This window comes from Harpia harpyja, chromosome 6 (assembly GCF_026419915.1).
Source record: "Harpia harpyja isolate bHarHar1 chromosome 6, bHarHar1 primary haplotype, whole genome shotgun sequence".
In the NCBI taxonomy this organism is placed as follows: domain Eukaryota; kingdom Metazoa; phylum Chordata; class Aves; order Accipitriformes; family Accipitridae; genus Harpia; species Harpia harpyja.
This window is the reverse complement of record NC_068945.1, coordinates 68199677-68220761: the sequence shown is the minus strand read 5'-3', so window position 1 is coordinate 68220761 and position 21085 is coordinate 68199677. Positions and strand designations below refer to the sequence as shown.

The 21085-nt window shown below is 37.2% G+C and overlaps 1 protein-coding gene across 3 annotated transcripts in view; it reads left to right on the top strand.

Moving 5' to 3' along the window:
- CHCHD3 (coiled-coil-helix-coiled-coil-helix domain containing 3) overlaps positions 1-21085 on the top strand; it is a 156091-nt gene that overhangs the window by 16927 nt on the left and 118079 nt on the right. For all 3 annotated transcript variants that reach the window (XM_052789212.1, XM_052789211.1, XM_052789213.1), the window contains one exon: positions 10520-10604. In XM_052789212.1, coding sequence (XP_052645172.1) covers positions 10520-10604 — 85 coding nt within the window. The remainder of the gene's footprint in view (positions 1-10519; positions 10605-21085) is intronic.

Genomic DNA, 21085 nt, shown 5'->3' with positions numbered 1-21085 from the left:
GAAATTGTTTACAACCTTGTAAGGGCATTGAGAACAAATTTAAAAGTTACAGTAAAGCTTCACATAGTCATGTAGCTGGCAGAGCAGGAATTCCTAGCAAAAATAAAAATTAGGTACATTTTTATGTTAACTGGCTTCTTTAACTCAATCCACTTATTGGTTGTAAATGGGTTATTTTATTAGTTGTCATATGTTTCAAGATATATTGCCCATATTTCGTGTTTCTTCTGTTGCAGTGCTTCCCTGTGTCTGTCACCTGTTGTATCTAACTTAAGTCCTCTAAGACAGGATGTTTCGTCTCTGTCAAGCATGCATATCTTTTGTAACGATTTCTAAGTTTCTGGAAGAAAATTCTTGACAGATTTTTTGAGGATTCACTCTACTGCATTGAAATTCCTATAACACTTTTTTTGAATCATCATGAAGTCTGACGGAAGAATCACACAAACATCCAATTTTAAATTTGTGGTGAGAACCTCTGTCTATTCTGCCACTGTGATTGTCATGACACCAGGGCATCTCTCCCTTCCTGCATTCAGGGCTGACAGTCTGAGCTTAGCATGAATAGGGGAGAGGATTGTTTTCTGGGCGATACGAAAACCCAGACTGAGTGTTGCGTAAGGATTTTGTAGTGGAAGAGCTCACGGTTTTATTGTTAAGCCCTCGGTGACTGGAAGGGCTCTCTGTGCAGGCTCTTCGGTGCAGCAGGATGGCCTTGACCTGCACTGAGCTTTGCTCATGTGTCCTTGCTTCTTGACTCCTATCACTTTATTCTCCTATGCTCCATTTCTCCTTTGTTTAGTGGTTAAAAGATCTAAGTTTAGCCTCAGGATTTTGTATTTTTTAATTTTCTGTCTTTCTGTGGATTGTATACATCCATTTCTGCTTACTTGATTTTTCTGTTACATTATTAGAATGTAACCTTGGACATGCTAGGGAGTAATGAAAATTCTCTGCTTTTCTAGTTTAGGTGCAAATTCTTATTAAATAAAACTGTTAAGCACAGGCAGATAGAACCCAATTCGAAGAACAGCAGGGGAAAACCTTGTCATCCTGCTCTCCCCTGTTTTTTCCAGCCCCCCTTCATAAGTTTGTTCTGGGATTTACTGCTACAGTTACAACAATAATGGGATACTGAAAAGAGGATGTTCCAAACATAATATGAATTAACTTTGCTTTGTTATTTCTAGATCACGTACCATCTTGTTGCTAATTTAAATTAGTATAAATCGATTGATATCCACATTTCCATTGTAAAATAGATAATGTAATATATATGCAAGAGCGCCTTTGGAAACTAAAATATTAAATATTTTTAAATTATGCACACTTAATTGCATTGTTTTTGTATTTAATTATCCTATGAGCTTGTTTAAGTATTGCTGCACGTTACCAATATTTAACAGTTAATACAAATTTCTGTCCTTGGAGGCGTGCTTTATGTTTGTACTGAATCCATGATTGTAGGAAGTGCTTGTAATTCTGAATTTAAATTGAAGAGTTGCTGTATGTGTTGGTAGTTAAATTTGCATGAGTTTTAAAATAAAATTGATTCTTAAGAATGCTATTCTTTAAAAAGAATTAAATTTAAAAAAAACCCAACCACTAGTGTAAATGCTGACCACGCCCTGATCCATGGCTCATAATAAAGAAATTTGGGATATGTGTAATAAGGTCACTCATGAAAGCGTCTGTTCTGGCACACATAGATACTTGTTTCTGATAGTTCAGTTGTACATACCACAGTAAACTTCCTGAGGGTCTCTAAGGGATTCCTTTGTTGTTGAGAGAGATAGCGAGAGAAACAGATGCTTTGGTCTTTAAAGCAAATAACTTATTTCTGGAGTTTTTTCTTTAGTGCTGGTGGAATGAAGGGATGGTTCATTATTTCTTCCATTGAGCCTAAGACTAATTTGGACTATTTATAGGGTTAAAGACCGGGTACAACAGTGTTTGAAACCCATTAAATTTAAAAAAAAAAGTTGTATGCCGGGAATATTGATGTACTAACAGTTACAACATTTCCTTGTTTCCTCTTGTGTGCTGCTACCAGCAAGTCCAGGCTCTTCCAAAAATAGTGATTAAAGAAAGAAGAGTATATTTAATGATGTCATTGACTTACCACCTAATTTAAGCGCACTAAATATATTTGCTGCGGCTTTAATCAATATTTAAATCATACAGTTTGATTTCAGAACTAGAAGCCTTAACTATTTTCTTTAGTGTGCAATGAATATTTATATGGCTTTCTTAAAAACTTATGTTTTTAGGAGTCCAGGATAAGAGTTCCTTGACAGTGTTACTGATATCCAAAGCAAACTAAAGTATGTAATTATATCGGCGAATTTTATGCTCATAAGAGTTACCTGATTGACAGCTCTGATGAGCTGAAGCTTCTATGTACGCACGGACGGCACGCAGCATGGGGAGGTGTAGATGGACTGTCTCGCATTGATTTACCAGTGCACTTTAACCTGGACCTCAAGTAACCTATTTCAGGGGTGAGACAAATTTTGTTTCCATGGTTAGCTGCTTGAGACAACTTTGAGAATGTCAGGAAAGGTAATAATACATTCTTGTTGTTTAATTGAATAAGAAACAAAGTATATACTTTTTTTTTCCTGGTCTAGAGGAAATAATGCTACTCAAGTGCCTGTCATTTATATAGTTGGCTACTCTTTTTAAATTAAAGGTTAATGGATTTGATATTTTGTCTTTTCTCTGCTGTTCAACTTAAATGGCTACTGTTGATATTTTTTGTGTGATGTATGAAATTTAGATATGGACCAAACTGGAGTGTTTATTAATTAGAGAGAATAAATTGAGGGTATTTGCGAATATTATAATAATTGCATATTATGCATCTTAAATTGGAATGTAGGTGGGGAAAGTGTTTTAATTATGGAAGACCCATAATGTGTTTATAAGCCCACAGCTTGATGTTGTGAAGGTACCAGTTGCCGAAGTATGCCTTCTGATTCAATATTTATGACTGTTAATGCACGGTTAGGAATTTTCCTTGTGACATCTTCATTAACTTTAATGTCTACAAAGCTGCAGTTGCCCTGCCAGCTACTGAGACAGATGATGGGTTTAAAGACAGCCCTAAGGTACGTTGTCCCAAGTGAGCTGGTTAATGTTCATACTTAATGTGCACAGGGACATGAGAACTGCCTTGTTGGATCAGATCGATGGTTTGAATGCCCTGATGCTCTGTTGTCAATACCAGATGCTACAGAGGTGAATGCAAGAAATTCTGCAGTAAGTAATTGTGAAATAGTTTTTCCAGCAAAAAAGAAGTCTTCCTGTTTCTGGCAATGGTTGGTACATAACTTGGAGCAGTGTTCTCCAACTCCACTTCATGTAAGTTTTCTTTAGTCTTTTTTTAACCACCACTGATGTTTTCAGTTGTTGCTGAGTAGTGTTTAGCCTAAGTCAAGGATTCTTCAGCTTCTCATGCCCAGCCAGCAAGAAGGCTGGAGGGGCACAAGAAGTTGGGAGGGGACACAGCCAGCACAGCTGACCCAAACTGGCCAAAGGAATATTCCATACCATGTGACGTCATGCCCAGTGTATAAACTGGGGGGAGTTGGGCAGGGAGGGATCGCTGCTCGGGAGCTAACTGGGTGTTGGTCAGCAGGTAGTGAGCAATTGCATTGTGCATCACTTTTTTTGTATATTCCAATCCTTTTACTAGTATTGTCATTTTATTATTGTTATTATTATCATTATTAGTTTCTTCCTTTCTGTCCTATTAAACTGTTCTTATCTTGACCCAGGAGTTTTACTTTTTTTTCCTGATTCTCTCCCCCATCCCACTGGGTGGGGGGGGAGTGAGTGAGCGGCTGTGTGGTCCTTAGTTGCTGGCTGGGGTTAAACCATGACAGTTGCATATGTAGCTTCTCGTTTGCTGTCTCGTTGATGCATTCAGGCGCTAAAGATTGTGCATTCTGGTTTTGTGTATCTTACCCCTGCGTTATTCCTCTGGATTGCACCCAAGCCATGTACCTTAATTTAAATGGCATGGGTTGTCCTTCCTTGTGAGTTGTTTATTTGAAGGCAGAAGTAGCCAGTGTAGCCCAAAATGCATTGCAGAGCTCCCTGGGTGAAGGGAGTGGTGGTCTGAAATTTGAGAGGAGAGGCCGAGGGACCTGGACTGGTTAGGCTTGGAAGTACTCTTTCAGCAAAGAAGTTATTGATAAGACAGAACCAGCCTCTTCACGGTGGTGCATGGCAGGAAGACAGTAGACAAGAGGCATACATTGAAACATTGAAACAAGAGTGCTTTTGTCCTGTAAGGAGATGCTTTTTCACCATCAGGTCAGTCCTGTATCGAAACATGTTGCCCAGAGGGGCTGTGCTGTTTCCATCCTTGGCGGTATTCATGTAAAAGCAAATTTTTATCTTTTTAAGGAAGTTGGTCAAATGGCCTGGAGGACATCTGTATGATTCTGTTCTGGTCTTTGAGAAGTTTCTCTGTGAAGGATGTCCTGTTCACTGGATATCTTTTTTTTTTTTTTTTTTTTTTTTGTGGCAAAGCTGAATGAAAAGGAAAAGTAGAACTGGTTTAGAACTGTTTTTTGCGTTTTTTTTTTTTTTTTGGTAAATTCATTTTCTGAATGTTATTTAGCTAAGTATTTTCTAAAAGATGTTTGATTGTATCAAACCTAAGTGTCTCTTCATTAATAACTAAATGCACCTGACCTTTCAAGAGGATTTAGTTAAGGTACCTGATAATAAATGCTGTTTCCATTAATGATTTTTTGAAAATGCAAGACTAATGGGCAGATTTCCAGCTCTGCAGGCTAGAGGCTATTTGATTAATTTTTCCGTATTTGTATTTCTGATTTCTCAGGCTAACCTTTTTGAGGCTGCAGGTGTCTGCTTTACCTAACATGTATTGTTTGCAGCTTTAGGTGCTGCCTTCTTGCTGTAATCTTAGTATCATGCTGAATGCTTTTCCTATGAAGCAATGCTTCAGAGCGAGAGGAAAAAGGTACATATTTAGATCTTGTGACTAGCAAGGGCAGAGGAGTTGGAGAAAAATGCTGTGAGAGTAGCTGAGCTGCACATACCCTTGTGCACCAACCTACAGTAGACCTAGGAGATAAAATTGCTGACTGCTTCTCAAGCATTGTTGTTGTCATGTGAAGCTCTTGGCTTTGCTCCGATACTGCTAATGGGTGGCCTTTGAAGTTCAAGATGAAGTGCGTATTATATAGCTGAAACCTCAGTAACTGTTGGTAAGTGTGTAAGCTCTTCAGTACGCTTATCTTCTCTGACCTCATCAGTTGTCCCTGTAATTATTCAAAGTGTTTTGGACCCTGGGAAACATATCAGGTGTATACTTCCTTGTTCATTTGATTTTGAGGCACAAATAGGGTATCAATTATAAGGGTTAAGCAAATGGCTTTGCACACTCTTCTTGTTTGTATAATTGTTTGGTTTTGGTTTTTTTTTTTAACACCAATCAGGTTAGTCTTTAGCTGGTCTACAGAAAACGGTATCTGTCTCTACGAGTGGCTCCCAAAACCATTTTCATAGGTTTTGTGGCCTTTTAAAAAGGTGGCAGAATAAGCGTCTTCTCAGGTTTGCCAGAAGGGCATTGGATGGATAGGAATCTCGGTGTCTTCCCTGTCTGGAAAGGCTGAATGGAGAAGTGTTGAAACAAGGGCATGCAGAGAATGCTCTTACGCTTCCATAACTGCCAGCCTGTCCTGCATTCCTTTCAAAATAAAACCCTGTCCCAGTGAGACCTACTCTCACACCCTTTCACACCCTTTCACTCTGCAGATCCATCTGAAGGCATAAAACCAACTGCAATGATTTGGTAGAAAACTTGAGTAAATGTGCTATAACTTTTATTCTCGAAGTTGCCTTTCTTCTATTTGTTGGGAATGGTCAGAGGTTTTGGCCAATACATCTGTATTGGACATAATTTATAGTTTCTTCAGATCTCATCTTTGGCTGTCTTGTCCTCTTTCTTCCATGCTCTTGGAACTTTGTTTTAAATGTTAAAGAAGCTGAATTTACCTTTTTGTGTATGTGCATGGGGAGGGGAAGTTAAGTGAACCAAATGTATATATTAGCCTGTGCTTGCAGTAAGTGAAAATGGTTTAAATAATAATTGGCTAACTTATCTGTGCTCTTTTTAAAGTTAGAATCTGTGCATGAAGGGGAAGAAATGTCATGCATTTGCACTGTAATATTAGACATAAATAACCATATCTTTCAAACTTTTCCAAAATAGTAGGTGGACAAATAAGAAGGTTAGGTTACTGCACACTGGAGGTCATCAAAATGGCAAAAGGTCCTTGTCCATTGACAATCACTGCTTAGTCTGTTAAGATCCAGGCAAGAGCTTTGTGGTTTTTATCATATAGTGGTATTCTTTCTCTGTGGTGTTAAGTAGAAGAGTCTGGTCACTCTTTTAAGCATTGTGCAACCTGCTGCTAGATCTGAGCATAGTAATGAGCCCATTGGCAATGCAGCTGGTGGTATTCCATTTCCATTATCCTGAAGAGAATACTGCTTGTCAGATACCTATCAGCATCTACCCTTCACATGCTAAGAGGACAGAGAAGAGTTATTTCTGGCTGTAGCACTATGGCTTTTTAAGTGTAGTTCCCATTACTGACCATCTATCTAAATTGTCTTGTGATATGAGCTGTGCATTAGCACATTCAGACTTGGGAAATGGTGGAGCTGCATTCATTTTACGCTCTTGTAGGAGTATAAGAAAGCACTGGGATGCAAGTGTGACCTTCGTAAATGTACTTGCCTGAAAATCTTCCAAATTTGTCTGCTCTGGGATGCACTTACTATGAAGTTGACACTTATTTCAGTATCCTGAAGAACTTAAAGTAGTCGGGGTGGTAGTGGGAATGGCTACATAATTTTTGGCAACTGCTGCATACTTATCGTCTCCGGATCACGCTTATTTTAGCAGTCTTGCACCCAACAGGTTCTAATATTCTCCAGTAGTTTAGTGCTCAACTGTCTGTTTTTAATGCCCTATTGTCTGAGTAGAGATTGGCATCAGAGAGAAATGTTATCGCTTTTATCTAGAAACAGTTCCATTTTTTTTCTGATCCTCTTTCTAATAAATTAACTTTTGTCTTTTTAAATGCTTCTTCCCCTAGAACAAATCCCTCCTACTTGCAGAACTGCAATTTTTTACTGGAACATCATAAAGTTCCCATATGGGAGCTACCCAATTATATCTTACAATAATTCCATTGAATGATCTATAGCTCCACTTTTATTCCCTATTAGTATTTGGCTGATCGATGGGTAACCTAATTGATTGTTAAGGTCAAATGTCTTTATTGGCTGATGCTTGAATCTTTTCTCATTACGACTTAAAAAACTGTTCTATGGTCTGTTAGAGTTTTTGTACTCATTTTTGCACACCAGAACAATAAACTTCATGATGTAGATGCTGGTGAACAATATACTTATGCAACATTTTGTGTATTCTCAGGTCCAGTATTAGAAGGACATGAAATATTGAGGTATCTGGGTTGAGCAGAACTGCAGTAAGAAACAGTTGATCATGGTTTTCAGGTTGTTCTGTGAATAAGGTAGCTGTGATGTGAAATAAATTCTTTGCTTTTATGACAGCTTAATAATTTCTAAGTGTACAAATGCAGAACCTTAACTGCTCTCATTTTGGCTTGTGATGCTTACTGAGGTGTGGGGAAGATTAATGTGTGCTGCAGTACAGAAACAGGATCTTTGTGATTGCCTGAAATTTTGCAAAACCTTTTTTTCTGGTGATACAGTTCACTGTGACCAGCTGATCTTTGTTTGGACTTGTACAGGTGTGCTGTAACAACTCAGTATCTTCTCGGATGGACAGTATCCTCGCATAGCCTCAGAGGAGAAAATAGTGGAACAGTGTCAAGAGTCAGTAGAGATAGTCCCAATAAAATAGGGTTTTGCTTTTTCATCCAGGGTTTGTGATAGTAATCTGTTACAAGATTCATATTTACCTCTTGAATTTTCACATATGTTAATATATTTTTAGGCTGGGGTCTCATTTTGCCATTCACAAGTGTCCCCCCACTTTTCCCCAGCGCAACTCTGTTTCTGTCATCTAAGCATTTGCTGTGTCTGGCAGGATGGATATCGATTTATTCTGCTTTACTTAAGATGCTTATAACTGAATTAGTTGGCCAAGACTCCCATATAGTTGATGAAGCTGCTTCATTCGTTCATAAAATTCACTATTTTAAAAGTCTACTTTAGGAAGAGAAGAATTGCACACTGGACTCTTAACTATAATGAGAACGTGAACTAAGGATGTTGGATAATATTTGCAGATAAAGCCAACTCCTGGAGACAAGGTCACCGAGATATATGGCTATTTGTCACTGGCTTTTTTGTGTGTGTGTCTATTTTTTTTTTTTTTAGATCTGATTGCTGTCTAATGTAAAACAAATAACTGGTTCCACAAAGGGGGTACTAGAATTGGAAGCTGTCTCAGTTTTGTCTTCTAATCACTAGGCACCCTCTCAGGCAGTTTTTCTTTAGCTTTGTGAGGCAAAAAAAAAAAAAAAAGAGGCTGTATCTGCTTAAATTAGATGGTAGGTTGGCGTTTAGAGCACTTCATGGGAGTATATATGATATGTGGACTCAAACTGGTCCATCTTAGGAGGATCTAAATTCCAGATGTTCCACTTTCTGGGCAAATACCGTAACGATCAGCTTGTTATGAAAAAGGAGGCTGATGGCTTTTCCCTCTCTGCCCCAGTATCTCCACAAGTTTCCGACTGCTAACAGTTGTTGAATGCTGTCTGTGTGCATAAATATGTAATACAAATGCAACCTCTACAGAGACTGCTTGTTGTCTCCTCATTGCTTCGTGTCTTATATTGCCTGAAAATGTAGTTCTCTGGTTTTTAGCTACGTAAGCAAGTGGTTTTGTTACTGCTTCTGAGGGCAGATGAGGTGGTTGTATCACCTTCTGGAATTTAACATGTATTATGCTCAAGTGGTAGGCATTTTGGACTGAGATTACATGTCTTTTAGCTCTGTGGTTCCATAGAGTGGAATCTGAGCCAGATGCTTCATATAAATAAGGGAATTATCTGTATGCCTGTACTGGAATACTAGAGTATCGCAGGGTTACAGAAGTACAGCTCAGCTAGTGTAGGTATACCTTTATTCCAGACAGGCAGGTCAAGATTTCTAGATTAGGATTTATATTGGAATAAACCTGGAAGTAATTACTCGATTTTTAATCTCTTTCTACAGCTGTACTTTATAGTTGTTTTCTTTTCTTCCTGTAGGAAAACACACACTTACTGACTGCTACAAATCAACATTTTATGCAAAGTTAACAGCTGTTCTACTGAAGTCGGCATAACTTTTGGTTACAAAGCTAGTTCATTCTCCCAAATGGAAAATGTTGTTCTTTCTTACTAGATGACTGGGTATTTTAATTTTTTTTTTTTTTTCTTTCTTTAATTCCTGCTATGTATGTGTCAAGTTGTATTCAGGTAGAGATAAAACATGCAAAACCAACTCCAAGTTTTTTCTTTTTTTTAGGTTGAAACAACCTTTTCAGTATGGTTTCTTCTGGAAGTCTATTGAAACATGTTTTATTTGCACAACTTCTATTAAAGGAAGTAACAACAAACTATTTCTGATCTCCTTGGGTCAGATTTTTCAGAAGTATGCAGTTGCCTATAGATGCAGAGATAGTTAATATTGAGTGGTATCAGTGTCGTAGCTTGCATGACTGAGCCCTTGAATATCAGAGAGTTGGGAATAGACCTGTTTTGTGTTTCAGAACCTTATGGAATGGATTTTGGTAGACTTATAGATGTCTTTCAAGCTTGTAGGATTACCGGCTCTCATACTTTTCTACCTTTGTGTGGAAAAGTTTATTCATACACTTGAAGAAGTTGCTTCCCCGCTTTTTCAGTTCTTAACAAGACTTTCAGCTAACTCATCTGACATAATCTAAATGAAGAAAATATTCTTTCCATGTCTGCCTCTTTAAACAAAATTGGGAGAAATTGAGGCAAAATCTTTTTCTAACAATAGAAACTAGAAGTATGGATATCTAAGATGTTGCAAATGCTTGGTTGGGTAAAATACGCATCTGAAAATAATTGATTCATTACACAGGAAGATGTTTCCCTTGGTTCCATGTGAATAAAAGGCAGCATTTTATGGCTTTACTATTTAGGTCTCAGTCCCATCCCCCTTAATTTTACTTTATAAAGGCATATTTCCTAAGAAAAATGTATTTAATTTAACATATACTGTATGTTTTTAATTTTCAAAAGATTCCACTAATTGAAAAGTTGTTTAGTAAGAGTAATTTTTAAAGGCTTTCTAATGTTGTATGCTAAAATTTGAAAGGTGGTTAAACCACAAGAAAGCACTCCAACTGCTTTATAGAAAAAAGAAAATAAATAAAATAGAGCACTGTATTATGCAGTTGTTTCTGTAATTGGGAATATGTTGTGTTGTGTTAACATTTCATTTAATTTTCTTTTAATTGTAGTTAATGATGAAGAACTAAAGAAAAGAATAGCAGAAGAACTGGCATTAGAACGAGCCAGGAGAGACTCTGAAGCTCAAAAGAGAAGGTTGGTTTGTTAATAACAATATTTAACACAAACATGTAGTGAATGCTTTTATTACTGTTGTTTATCTACTTGCTATAAACAGTTGAATTTTGTGCCCCAAGACAAAATGATAGGTAAGACCTTTGGGCAATATAGCAAGTTTTGATATTAAATACATCTTAAAACAACCAATTAACTGAAATTTCCTTGTACGACCTGATACAAAATGTTGATCTAAATCCCTTTTGACCTCATGAGCCTGAATCTTTTTTGCAGTCTTTTAAGCTCAATCTTTGTTGATTTCTCTTGAGTCCAAATATTCACTTTGCGGTGCGGAGATAGAAATAGCTTGAGAGCAATGCAGAGGTGGGTTACTTGTAATCCCTTCTGTTTGATCAAAAGGTAAATTTCAACAGCAGTAGAAATGGTAATTCTTGTTATTTCTTGAATTCTGGATATTTCTTTGAGCTGCAGTATGTTTTGAACTGCTTTAATAGTTAGTACAGCATAATGCCTTGAAGATACACAGTACTGTATTAAAACAGTTTACTAGTAGAAAACCTTTTTGATATGCTTTCTGTATATTGAAACAGTGCTTTCTTATGCATGTTTTTTCAGAGACTGTAGTTACTGTGAAAGACTGGGTAGAATCGTACAGAGAGCGGTGACAGACTTTGGATGTAGCATTTTAAAAATATACTCTGCAATGTTTAGTATGATACTGTGGGATTATTGACAATTAAAAAAAATCCTGCTTGAATTTGAAATGGAGTTTGGCTGTATGGTGAACTCGGTGGACTTGTGTGTTCATTTGTACTTTCAGTGATCTTCCTAAAAAGATAATATAATGCACTGAATATAAATACTAACCTACACATTGTCCTCCATTCTGAGAATGGGAAGAAAGGCTCATTATGATGGATTAAAAAAATTAGAATGTAATTAGTACTACTTAAACTGTCTGCATATATATCAGTTGTTTCCTACACATCATTATATTATTATTTAATTGAGTTAGGTTGATGGAGTATATAATTAGATAGGACTATATAAATGTCCCAGAAAAAAAATCAGGTTTTTTTTTTGAATCAGCAATAAAGGAAATCAATATGTGACAGTGAAATCTCTCCTTTTCTGAACTGGGCTCTGAGAGGAAAACTTGTGTTACATCTGAGCTTAATGTTGACTGCTCAAGAGTTCAACTAAACGTGATTACAATATGGAAATATTTGTTTTGTAACTTCAGTATTTTGTCATTTGACACTTTTCGGTAACTTTCATTAAGTGTTCCATAATTCAGTTTTCATGGGTTGTGCATAGGTCTGTGAAAGGCAGGGAGCAGATTGGCTTGTCATATACCTGATTTTATATTTTGTAGGGAACAATGCTGGCAGCCTTCCCTTTATTTGACTAAGGATTAGTGAAGAAGATGTTACATAGTAAAAGGCTCTTGTAAAATCTTTTTGTTGTCTTAAAATTAGGTGGAAGAATCAGTGCTTTTGAAATGTAAGCTGTCAAAATAAATAAGTAATAATAACAACAAAGTATAAAATTACAAATATCAAGTCCTGTTAGCAGCTTTAATCCTCTTCTAGTTTGTGTTTTGTTTCTTTTTTAAGCAATAAGCAAGTATTTTTTTATTACACTTTCTACACAATATAAAAATTATAAAAATACATTTTAAACAGAGTGTAGAGGCTCTTTTCATGTTGGATGAAACAACTTGAAAAGATGCAGATGTTTACTTAGCTATTACTTAAGGTCTTTATGGGCTGAATTCTGGTTGAGGTTTGTGTTTTAAAAACATTCAAGAAATGCTGTAGCAAATGTGGAGCTGCTCTCTGGATTGTGTTCTGAGAATGAAGTGAACGATGCTCTGTTGTTCACTTTAAGAACAGGTTTATGTTGTTCAGGTTCAGCATACCTATTCCTCCTGTTTTATTCTAGTTGAGAAAGCAATCTCTCCACAACGCAGGGGCATGAGCATTGTTTGAGCATTTTTTGTGCAATGTTCTTTTTCAAGTCAGGGTCCATACTTTCAGGCGAAAAAACTGCAGTCTTCTGTACAAGCTTCTGTGCCAGTTTCTGGACACTCATGCACTTACAAAGTTCGTATAATTTTTCAGCATTACTGGACTTAAATTTTCAAGCAAGTACATACGTAAGAGCTAGATGCACATTGTTCAGATAAAGTATTTTATGTCTTGCATGTCTAGTGCAGAGTGTTATAAGTAACATAAACATGAAAAGGAAAACTTTACTCTCAAATGTAGTTATTTTTAAGAAACATACGAACACATTGATGTAATGTTGGAAAACAGAACAAAACCTGAGTTCCCACCTATACCATGCTTAAAACATGTAACAGAAGGAAACTGTTAACAGAGAACAGTTTATAGTATTCATATGTCAATAGTTTCACAAGAAAAAAATACAGTGTAATGCAGGCTTCATAACATATATGGAGGGATGTAGTATACAAATGGATCCTTGGTGCTGTCCAAGGCCAGTTGGACTGAAGTGTGATGGTGTCTCATGTCTGTGAATAGTAATGTGCACAAACCCCACTGAAGAGCCAAAATTGATTCTAGTTTACTCCTCCTTTTACTCAGACCAACTGTTGTTTCTCAGTTTGGTTTCTGAACATTTGAAATGTTTAATCTTAAAAGTATTTTCATTTAGAAAAGTTAAATGGATTATTATTTGATTGCAACAGAATTTGCAGTGACTGCATTAGTGAATGTGACCAGTTAATGTGTCAGAGCTACAATCTCATGATAATACTTAAGGTAACGTACGGGTTGTAAGACTGTCAGTATTATAGCAATTACAGCAATAATACTATTATTGTTGCAGTTGGTAATACTAGAGAGTTTCTTTATGTTCTGAACAGAAGTAAGAAGAAAGTAATGTCCCCTTTCACCCTAGAGAAAATATAGCTTTAGTATTCCTGTAGTCTGTTTTCCATTTCATGTCAGTACCTACCAGTACCTCCCCAAAATATTCCTTATTCTTGTAGTGTTGTAGAGAGACTCCACTCATTATAAGGTTTTGTATTTACTGAAAATGGAGTGTAAGTTTGTACCTGAATGGTTCAATAAACTGCACATGTATCATTACTTTCAGCATCTTTGAAAGGCTTTCTGGGTGTGATTTTTGTTACCGCCCCTGGTATGTACGGTCCCTTCAGACCTACTGAAGAAGCAGGCTTTTGCCCCTGTGAAATATGTGCCAAAACCGCTGTTCCACAACTCTGGAAGAAATGACTCTAAAATGTGAAAGAATAGGCAGAAGAACTTGAGTTTGACAGCAGTGACAGGTAATAAATGATAATTGTTGATATAGTTTAATTTTCCGCAAAGTTGTTTAACTTATTTTGCAGTGTCATAATAGAAGGAGATACAGAGTTTGTATGAAACTAGTTATTTGCCATGACAAGAAATGATACAAAATATGACAATGAAACTATTGAATTCTTTAGCTGTTTAGACTTCCTCCTGAGGTATAGTCTTATAAGTGTAGATCATTACACTATGTCTTGTCACAGCTGTTGAACTCTCTTATGTTAATAATTTTGTTGATGTTGGTGATGAGAGAGTCTGAAATAGCTCCCATTGAAGTAACTGGAAGCATTTCTTCCAATGGTGGCCTGCACCATACCAGATGGTGCCATGGCTCATGAACTTCAGCAATGAGAAGCTGCTTCTGGTCAGCAAGATGTATCTGCTCCATCAAGTTTTGCAGAGAAATCTGTGCAACTCGGTGGACCAGCAGGTATCTTCTGGGAGAATACGGCAGTAGTAAACTAGCACTAGGGATCACAAAATGCACATCTGGAATAAAGAGAAGTGGTATTAGGCTAAAGGAATTTATTGCCAAGAAATAAACTTTATCAATTATGAGATTTTTCCAGTTTTAACTTTTGTATCTCTCTGTCTGGCTTGTTCCAGTTTGCCTCTTACTGCCAGAACATGGTACTGGAACTTTTGTACTGTCCCTGTTAACTTGGGTGTCTGAATCTAAATATGTAGTAATAACTTGACTTTGCCTTTTCTCTGCTTTTTCTAGACAAGCTCAGCAAATATTTAGCATTTTTCCTAATTTTCCAAGAGCTCAATGAGTAAAAATTTTTAATGTTATGGCTCTGGACAACAGGCATGGGGGAATTAGGTGACTTTCCTTTTCCTCCCATCTTTAATTTCTGAAGTGAATGGAAGTTTATCTACTACATACGCTAACTTTGTTCTTTGATACAAAACTATTCATTTGCTAGAGTCCACGATAATGTACTGATGGTGCGTGATAAATCTTTTTGTTTATGAAAGGCAAACACAGAAGAAAAGATAGTTTGAAAAAGCAAAAGTGAATAACAACTTTTATCATCAGCAAAATGATAAAATTTTAGCTACTGTCAACTTCATCAGACTGCTGGATTCCTCCACTAAAATATATACAAAACAATACTTAAGAGGCAAATGAAGGATGTGATTTCCCATAGAAATTGAACATTCATGAATGACTACTTACCCTTTTTTTTTTTTCCCCTTGAAAATCAGAGAAATTTCAGTCTTACTTATTTTGCTAATCATTCAGGTTAGGCTAATTATATTTGTGGTTTTTCAGTCTCTTTTGCTTGGTAAGGGTTTCCTAGCTTCCACTTTTTTTTATATGATTTGGCACATGGCAAATATTAATTATAGTAGAATGAGGTGTATTTGAAAAATGCTGTGCATGACAATCCCTTTAATATTGCAGAAAGTTTATTTTGTTCATGTCTTCAATATATACATGCATGTAATTTTGTTAGTATGCCAAATATATGTCCCTGTGCAGTTTGCTGATGTATGACTGTCCCGAGAGACCCAGATGATTGTTTTCCCTATGCTTAGTTTTACTTGGATTCTCCTATATCATATTTCCTGTGATTCCAGCATTTGTTTCTTAGAGGATAAGTAGTACTGTAAGTAGGAATTTTAAGGCAGGGAAAGGCTTAAAAGTAGCCTTTTGTTTGGTTTGGTGGCCCTTCAGTAACTCTGTTGCTAGGTCTGCTCTAAAATTGTTTTAAGGCATGACAAACATAGAAAATTATCAGGACTAGTGCTGAGTATTGTGCAACTGCTGCTCAAAATCTTATTGAGAAGGATCTCATGTATGTAGAAGTTACACAGTGTATCTTAAATCTTTTCTAAAATGTCTGTTTAGACAGTCTCAAGACTGCAAGATTACTTCTGTTTAAACTAAGATCATGGACATGGGTTAACTTGAGTTGAGGAACATGCTTGAACTTCTCCAGATGACTTCATCTCAAGCTGAATGGGACTTATTCCTGGGATCTGTTGTGAAGGGAATTGGACGGGTGGTAACTGTCAGTGGATAGGAAATGGTGGGTATCTGGAGATTAATGATTTTAATGAGCAGATCCAGGAGAGAACTATTGCCTGCAGCCTCAGGAGTGTTTCAGTGTCTCCTAACTACCTTGTATTATAGGTACAAGCCTGCATTTTCTTTTGTAGTCTTACTCGGTCCTTGTCCAGCTTTCTGGGCCTTCTAATGGTTGCCTATTGGGATCCCCATTATCCCTTCCCTGTATTGGCTTCTGCTTATTTTCTGATATGGTCACCAAAAAACCAATTACCAGAACAAGAAAGACATGGACCTGTTAGAGCAGGTCCAGAGGAGGGCCATGAAGATGGTCGGAGGGCTGGAGCACCTCTCCTATGGGGACAGGCTGAGAGAGTTGGGGTTGTTCAGTCTGGAGAAGAGAAGGCTCCGGGGAGACCTTATAGCAGTTTTTCCGTATATAAAGGGGGCTTATAAGAAAGACAGAGACTTTTTACCAGGGCTTGTAGAGACAGGACAAGGGGCAATAGTTTTAAACTGAGAGAGGGAAGGTTTAGACTCGTCATGAAGAAGAAAAGTTTTACGATGCGGGTGGTGAGACGCTGGAACAGGTTGCCCAGAGAGGAACTGTGGATGCCCCATCATTGGAAGTGTTCAAGGTCAGGTTGGACGTGGCTTTGAGCAGCGTGGCTTAGTGGAAGATGTCCCTGCCCGTGGCAGGGGGTTTGGACTAAATGACCTTCAAAGGTCCCTTCCACCCCAAACCATTCTGCAATTCTGTGGTGGCTTTTGATAACTCTTAGGTTTTGCTGTGACTGTCTAGTCTCCTATAACGACTTTGGTAACTTTTGTTTTGAAAGCCACACGAAAAATGCTTTTCTTGAGTAATACAGATGGTAGATTTTTAAACATTCCCTGGTAATGAGTTGCTCGAGTCTTTTCTACGTGGCTAGCTGGACTCCACATGGTATGGCATTTTATCTGTCATTAGCTGGATCACTTATGCAACCTCTGTATTTCTAAACATCCTCATCTGTTTAAAGAAAATCTTTCTAAACTTTAAGTCAGCTTTTAAAAATATGTACACACTGGTGCATGAAGGCAGCTCACAGTGGTAGGTTATTAGATTGCAGCCATTAGCTTCTTTATATGTTTTGTTGTTGTGCTTGGGGGAGGGCCCCTATATAACAGCAATTCACTTTATGGTTTAATTGATACTCTGATGTGTCTGAGTGCTTCCCCCCGACCTTGTTTTGTCATGTCTCAGCATTACATTGCATGTATGGCAAGCTCTTAGTAAACTTCTTGGAGTAGAGAGCTTTTGCAGAAGACAACAACAAATTCACCAGTGAAAATGTAAAGTGAAAGAAGAATGAAGAACAATATTGGCGAAGAACCCTTGGGAAACTACACACCAAAAATGTTATATTAAAATCAATACTGGGGCTTGACCTTTTTGTGCTACTGTATATTTTAAAGCTTACTATTGATTTCTGTTTTAATAACATGTTTATTCTAGTTTACTGGCATAGGTCTGGAGAACATAAGGAAAAAGTAAAATGATTGATTTATTTACAATATTCTTTCTCTATTTTACTGAGGTAAATTTATGAAGAGCATATTAATGTATCTTCAGTTCATATGGGTAGTGCACTAAATGTGGTGAAGACTTTTTTGAAGTAGATTTATTGTCTTCCTAATTTATTATATTTTCCCAGGTAATGAGCTGTGTTGAACTGGGAGACTGGCTTTTTCTTGCAGTATTCTTATCACAGGGGACAAAAAGCTACTTTGCTTGAAAATAGTTGTAATCTAGTCTTCTGCCACAGGGACCTCTTGATAGTGTTTAGATTAAGTGTGAAAACAGTCAGGGAAATTACATCTTCTCTATTGCTGACAGTAGGATAGAAAGCTGGAAATACTTTGAAGCAGTAAAAGTGATTATAATTGCTTTGACTTCTGGTAGGTCAAGAATAAGACTTAAATATCTTCTGGCATGAGTGACCATACTGTTTGTAAAAAAACAGCTGAAGATATTACCCAATTGATAATCACATTCAGGAATGCAAGAACGGGTACAACAGACTTGCACCAAAGCTTGCCTCCTCTGGTCATCCTTTCTCTGACAAGGTTTCCATGAAGTAAGTATTGCAGAGAAAGATTAAAGGAATGTGTAAAAATATAATTGAGAGAAACTGCTTTTAGAGGGAAGTTTCTTCATTACCGTTGTCATTCTGGGGGGTGGTAGGGTGGGTGGTGGTGCATGGGGGAGGAGTTACTCACTTTGGAGTGAAAAGGTATACTTTTGAAGTAAAGCTCTGTTGTCAGTACTGCTACACTTAATGTAGCCTGTAGATAGTTATTCTATCTTTGGTCATACACCTTTATACAGTATGACTTGTCTTCCACAAATGCTGGGAAGCTTAACGTTTTTCTAGTATGACAGTCAGCGTATCAGAAAAAAAGCTGGCTATTGATTTGAGAGAGCAAAACTTGGATATTTTTATAGTGATAAACAGGACTTTGGAAGATAAGTCATAAATTGCATTTAAACTGGAAAGAAAGGCTAATGCAACATCTGATAAGGGCCTCCTGTCTCTGAATGCGACACATACATGTGCATGACTCTCTCCTTCTGTATCTGAAAGATGTGTAGGTGGTAGAGAGAGGACTTAAAATAGTAATTGGGTAAGATTGCAGAGAAGGCTCTTCTGGAGCGTAAAATCAGCTAATGCCAGGCAGTGGTGGGGGCTATTCATTTACCAAAACAAAACATTCAAGTTTGGTGTGTATAACTGATTTTATAAAAATATGAAAAAGTAAAACCTATTTTGTTTGGTGAGTGTCCAAAAGGCCGCTTCAGCTTCAGGGTTGGGGAACACGCACGGAGACAGCAGCAAGTTTTGGCATCGCTTCCACAGGTTGAGTTCCTCCTATTCCCCCCTCCTAGTCATGCCATCTCAAACGTTTTTTTTTTTCATCTCTCACAGCAGAAGTTTCCCTTGTCTGATCTCAAACACAGCAAAAGATTTAAAGTGAATTTATTTTTTAACAGCTATAATATTACTGAAGTCTGGAGGATTATGGGATAATACCGCTCTGTCACAGGAAAAGAGGGAATGAGGAGGGTCAGGCTGGGTCAAGACTGTCCCTCTGCAGGCAAGGGAAGAAGCCAAGATTAAGTGTGAAGACATTTTGGGTTCAAGCAGAGGTTTACCTATAAAACAAGTCCTGTGATCAGGTGAGCTGTTGTAACTGATACCTCTTTGGACAGCCATCTGTTGAAAATATAATTCTATTATGGAAGCATAACTCACCTTCTGAATGGGGTTGCATTGTACCCTTTTTAAAACCATAAAAGTTAAGTGCATGATCTTACCTGCAAAATGCCAAGGAAGCATAAAAATGTTTGCAGCCATGCTGCTTATGAAGTTGAGGGTTTGGAAATATCAAGCTATCTTTGAAGCCTGTTTTACGTTCCTTATTGTTTTCTGGGAAGAAAAAACAGTATTTGGCAATGGTAGAGTTGCTCTCCAAGATTTCTGTTACTGGTCTGACTCTCCATTAATACCATTATGTCTAGTTCTCAGTATATACGGAGATGAATCTTGGAGACAGGAAGTAGAAATTTGAGAAAGCAGTGCTATAATTCACTCCTACCTTTATAAACCCCAATTTTCAAGGGATTATTTTTCACTTCGATTTTAAAACTTGTCATCTCAACTGACAACTTGTATATCAAGCTTCATCTTGATAAGTTTATTTCTAGGAGAGATGGGAAAATGACTTGAAGGCAGTAAGTTTATTTGGAGAGAGCATCAACGAAAATAATACTGCTTCATAGTTTTAGATTCAAGTAGGGAGGAGGGAAACTATTCTCCTCTGGCAATTTTAAACAAACCTTTGCTTTCAAACTGCTGAGCTTTTTCATTTTGAAAAGTAGCAAATGAGTAGACATAGCAGAGAAACACTTAAAAATAATAATAATAAAAAATTTTGCAACTGTCACTTCATTTTAAGGGATAATTAATGTTGTCGTAATTTCATGACTGCCGTTGCAGATCCCCAGAGGAGTGATATTAAGTGCGAAAGTAATTTTGAGTTGAGTTATGTGGATATCGGGAAAAGTCTTAGCTAAATACATATACAAATTATGTAAAACAGTTTTACTATTTTGACTTAGGTTCTTCGCATGCCTCTGGCATAAAGGTAGAAATTTGTTCATCTATTCCGTCTTTATATAATACTATTCCGTCTTTATATACTTCTGATCTATATGCACATATTTTAAAAACAGTGGCTTTATGAAGTGTAATTACAAAATCCCCTCAAACAACCTTCCCTCCCTCCTGCTCACCCTCCCTCCTCTCAACACCCAAACCTTCCCCCCCAAAACCCCCCACAACCCAAGTATCTTAATAAAGTCAATTCAGCCGTCTTCTATAGGGTATGAACAGCGATCAGACTGACAAGTCAGTGTCCATATTGCAATGAGTATTAACAAGCTGTCTGTGACAGTATTGTTGATAAATTGAAGAGCTGTATGTAATTACGAGTTTTGAAATTAGTGTCTTTGATCTTTTGATCAAGGACTGGCGCATAAAATAACATGGCCATTAGCAAAGATTTTTCAATTGACAGATGTTATGCTGAGTCTGGAAGGAGCTGGAAAAAGGAAATGAATAAATATGTTCAACTGAATGTTATTACTTGGGCTCATTGTTGTGGGTGATTTGAGAAGTATAGCATTTGAAGTAGGGGGTAATTGAGAGAATTGAAAGAAATGGTTAAGTGGGGCAAGGTGGAACGTAGTCTCAACCAAGATAATTTGTATCGAGTTCAATGTTTTCTTGGGTTGGCTAACAGACTTCAGCCTAAAAAAAGAATAAAGCAAAGCACTTGGTACCTTGCCCTCCTTGTTATTGCTACTGGACATGTCCAAACCTAATGTAAGAATTGTAAGACAATTTGGGGCTGACCAAAGACAAACATGTAAGGGGACATACTGGAGGGAGGAGTTAACATTATAGGAAAAGTTTACTTGCTGCTTAGGGTTCAATTTTGGAATCACTATCACTTTTATGTTTTCAGTAATATTTATAATGAATGAAGCACTAATTTATATACATGTATGGCCAGCATTAAGAGGAACAGGTCACCAT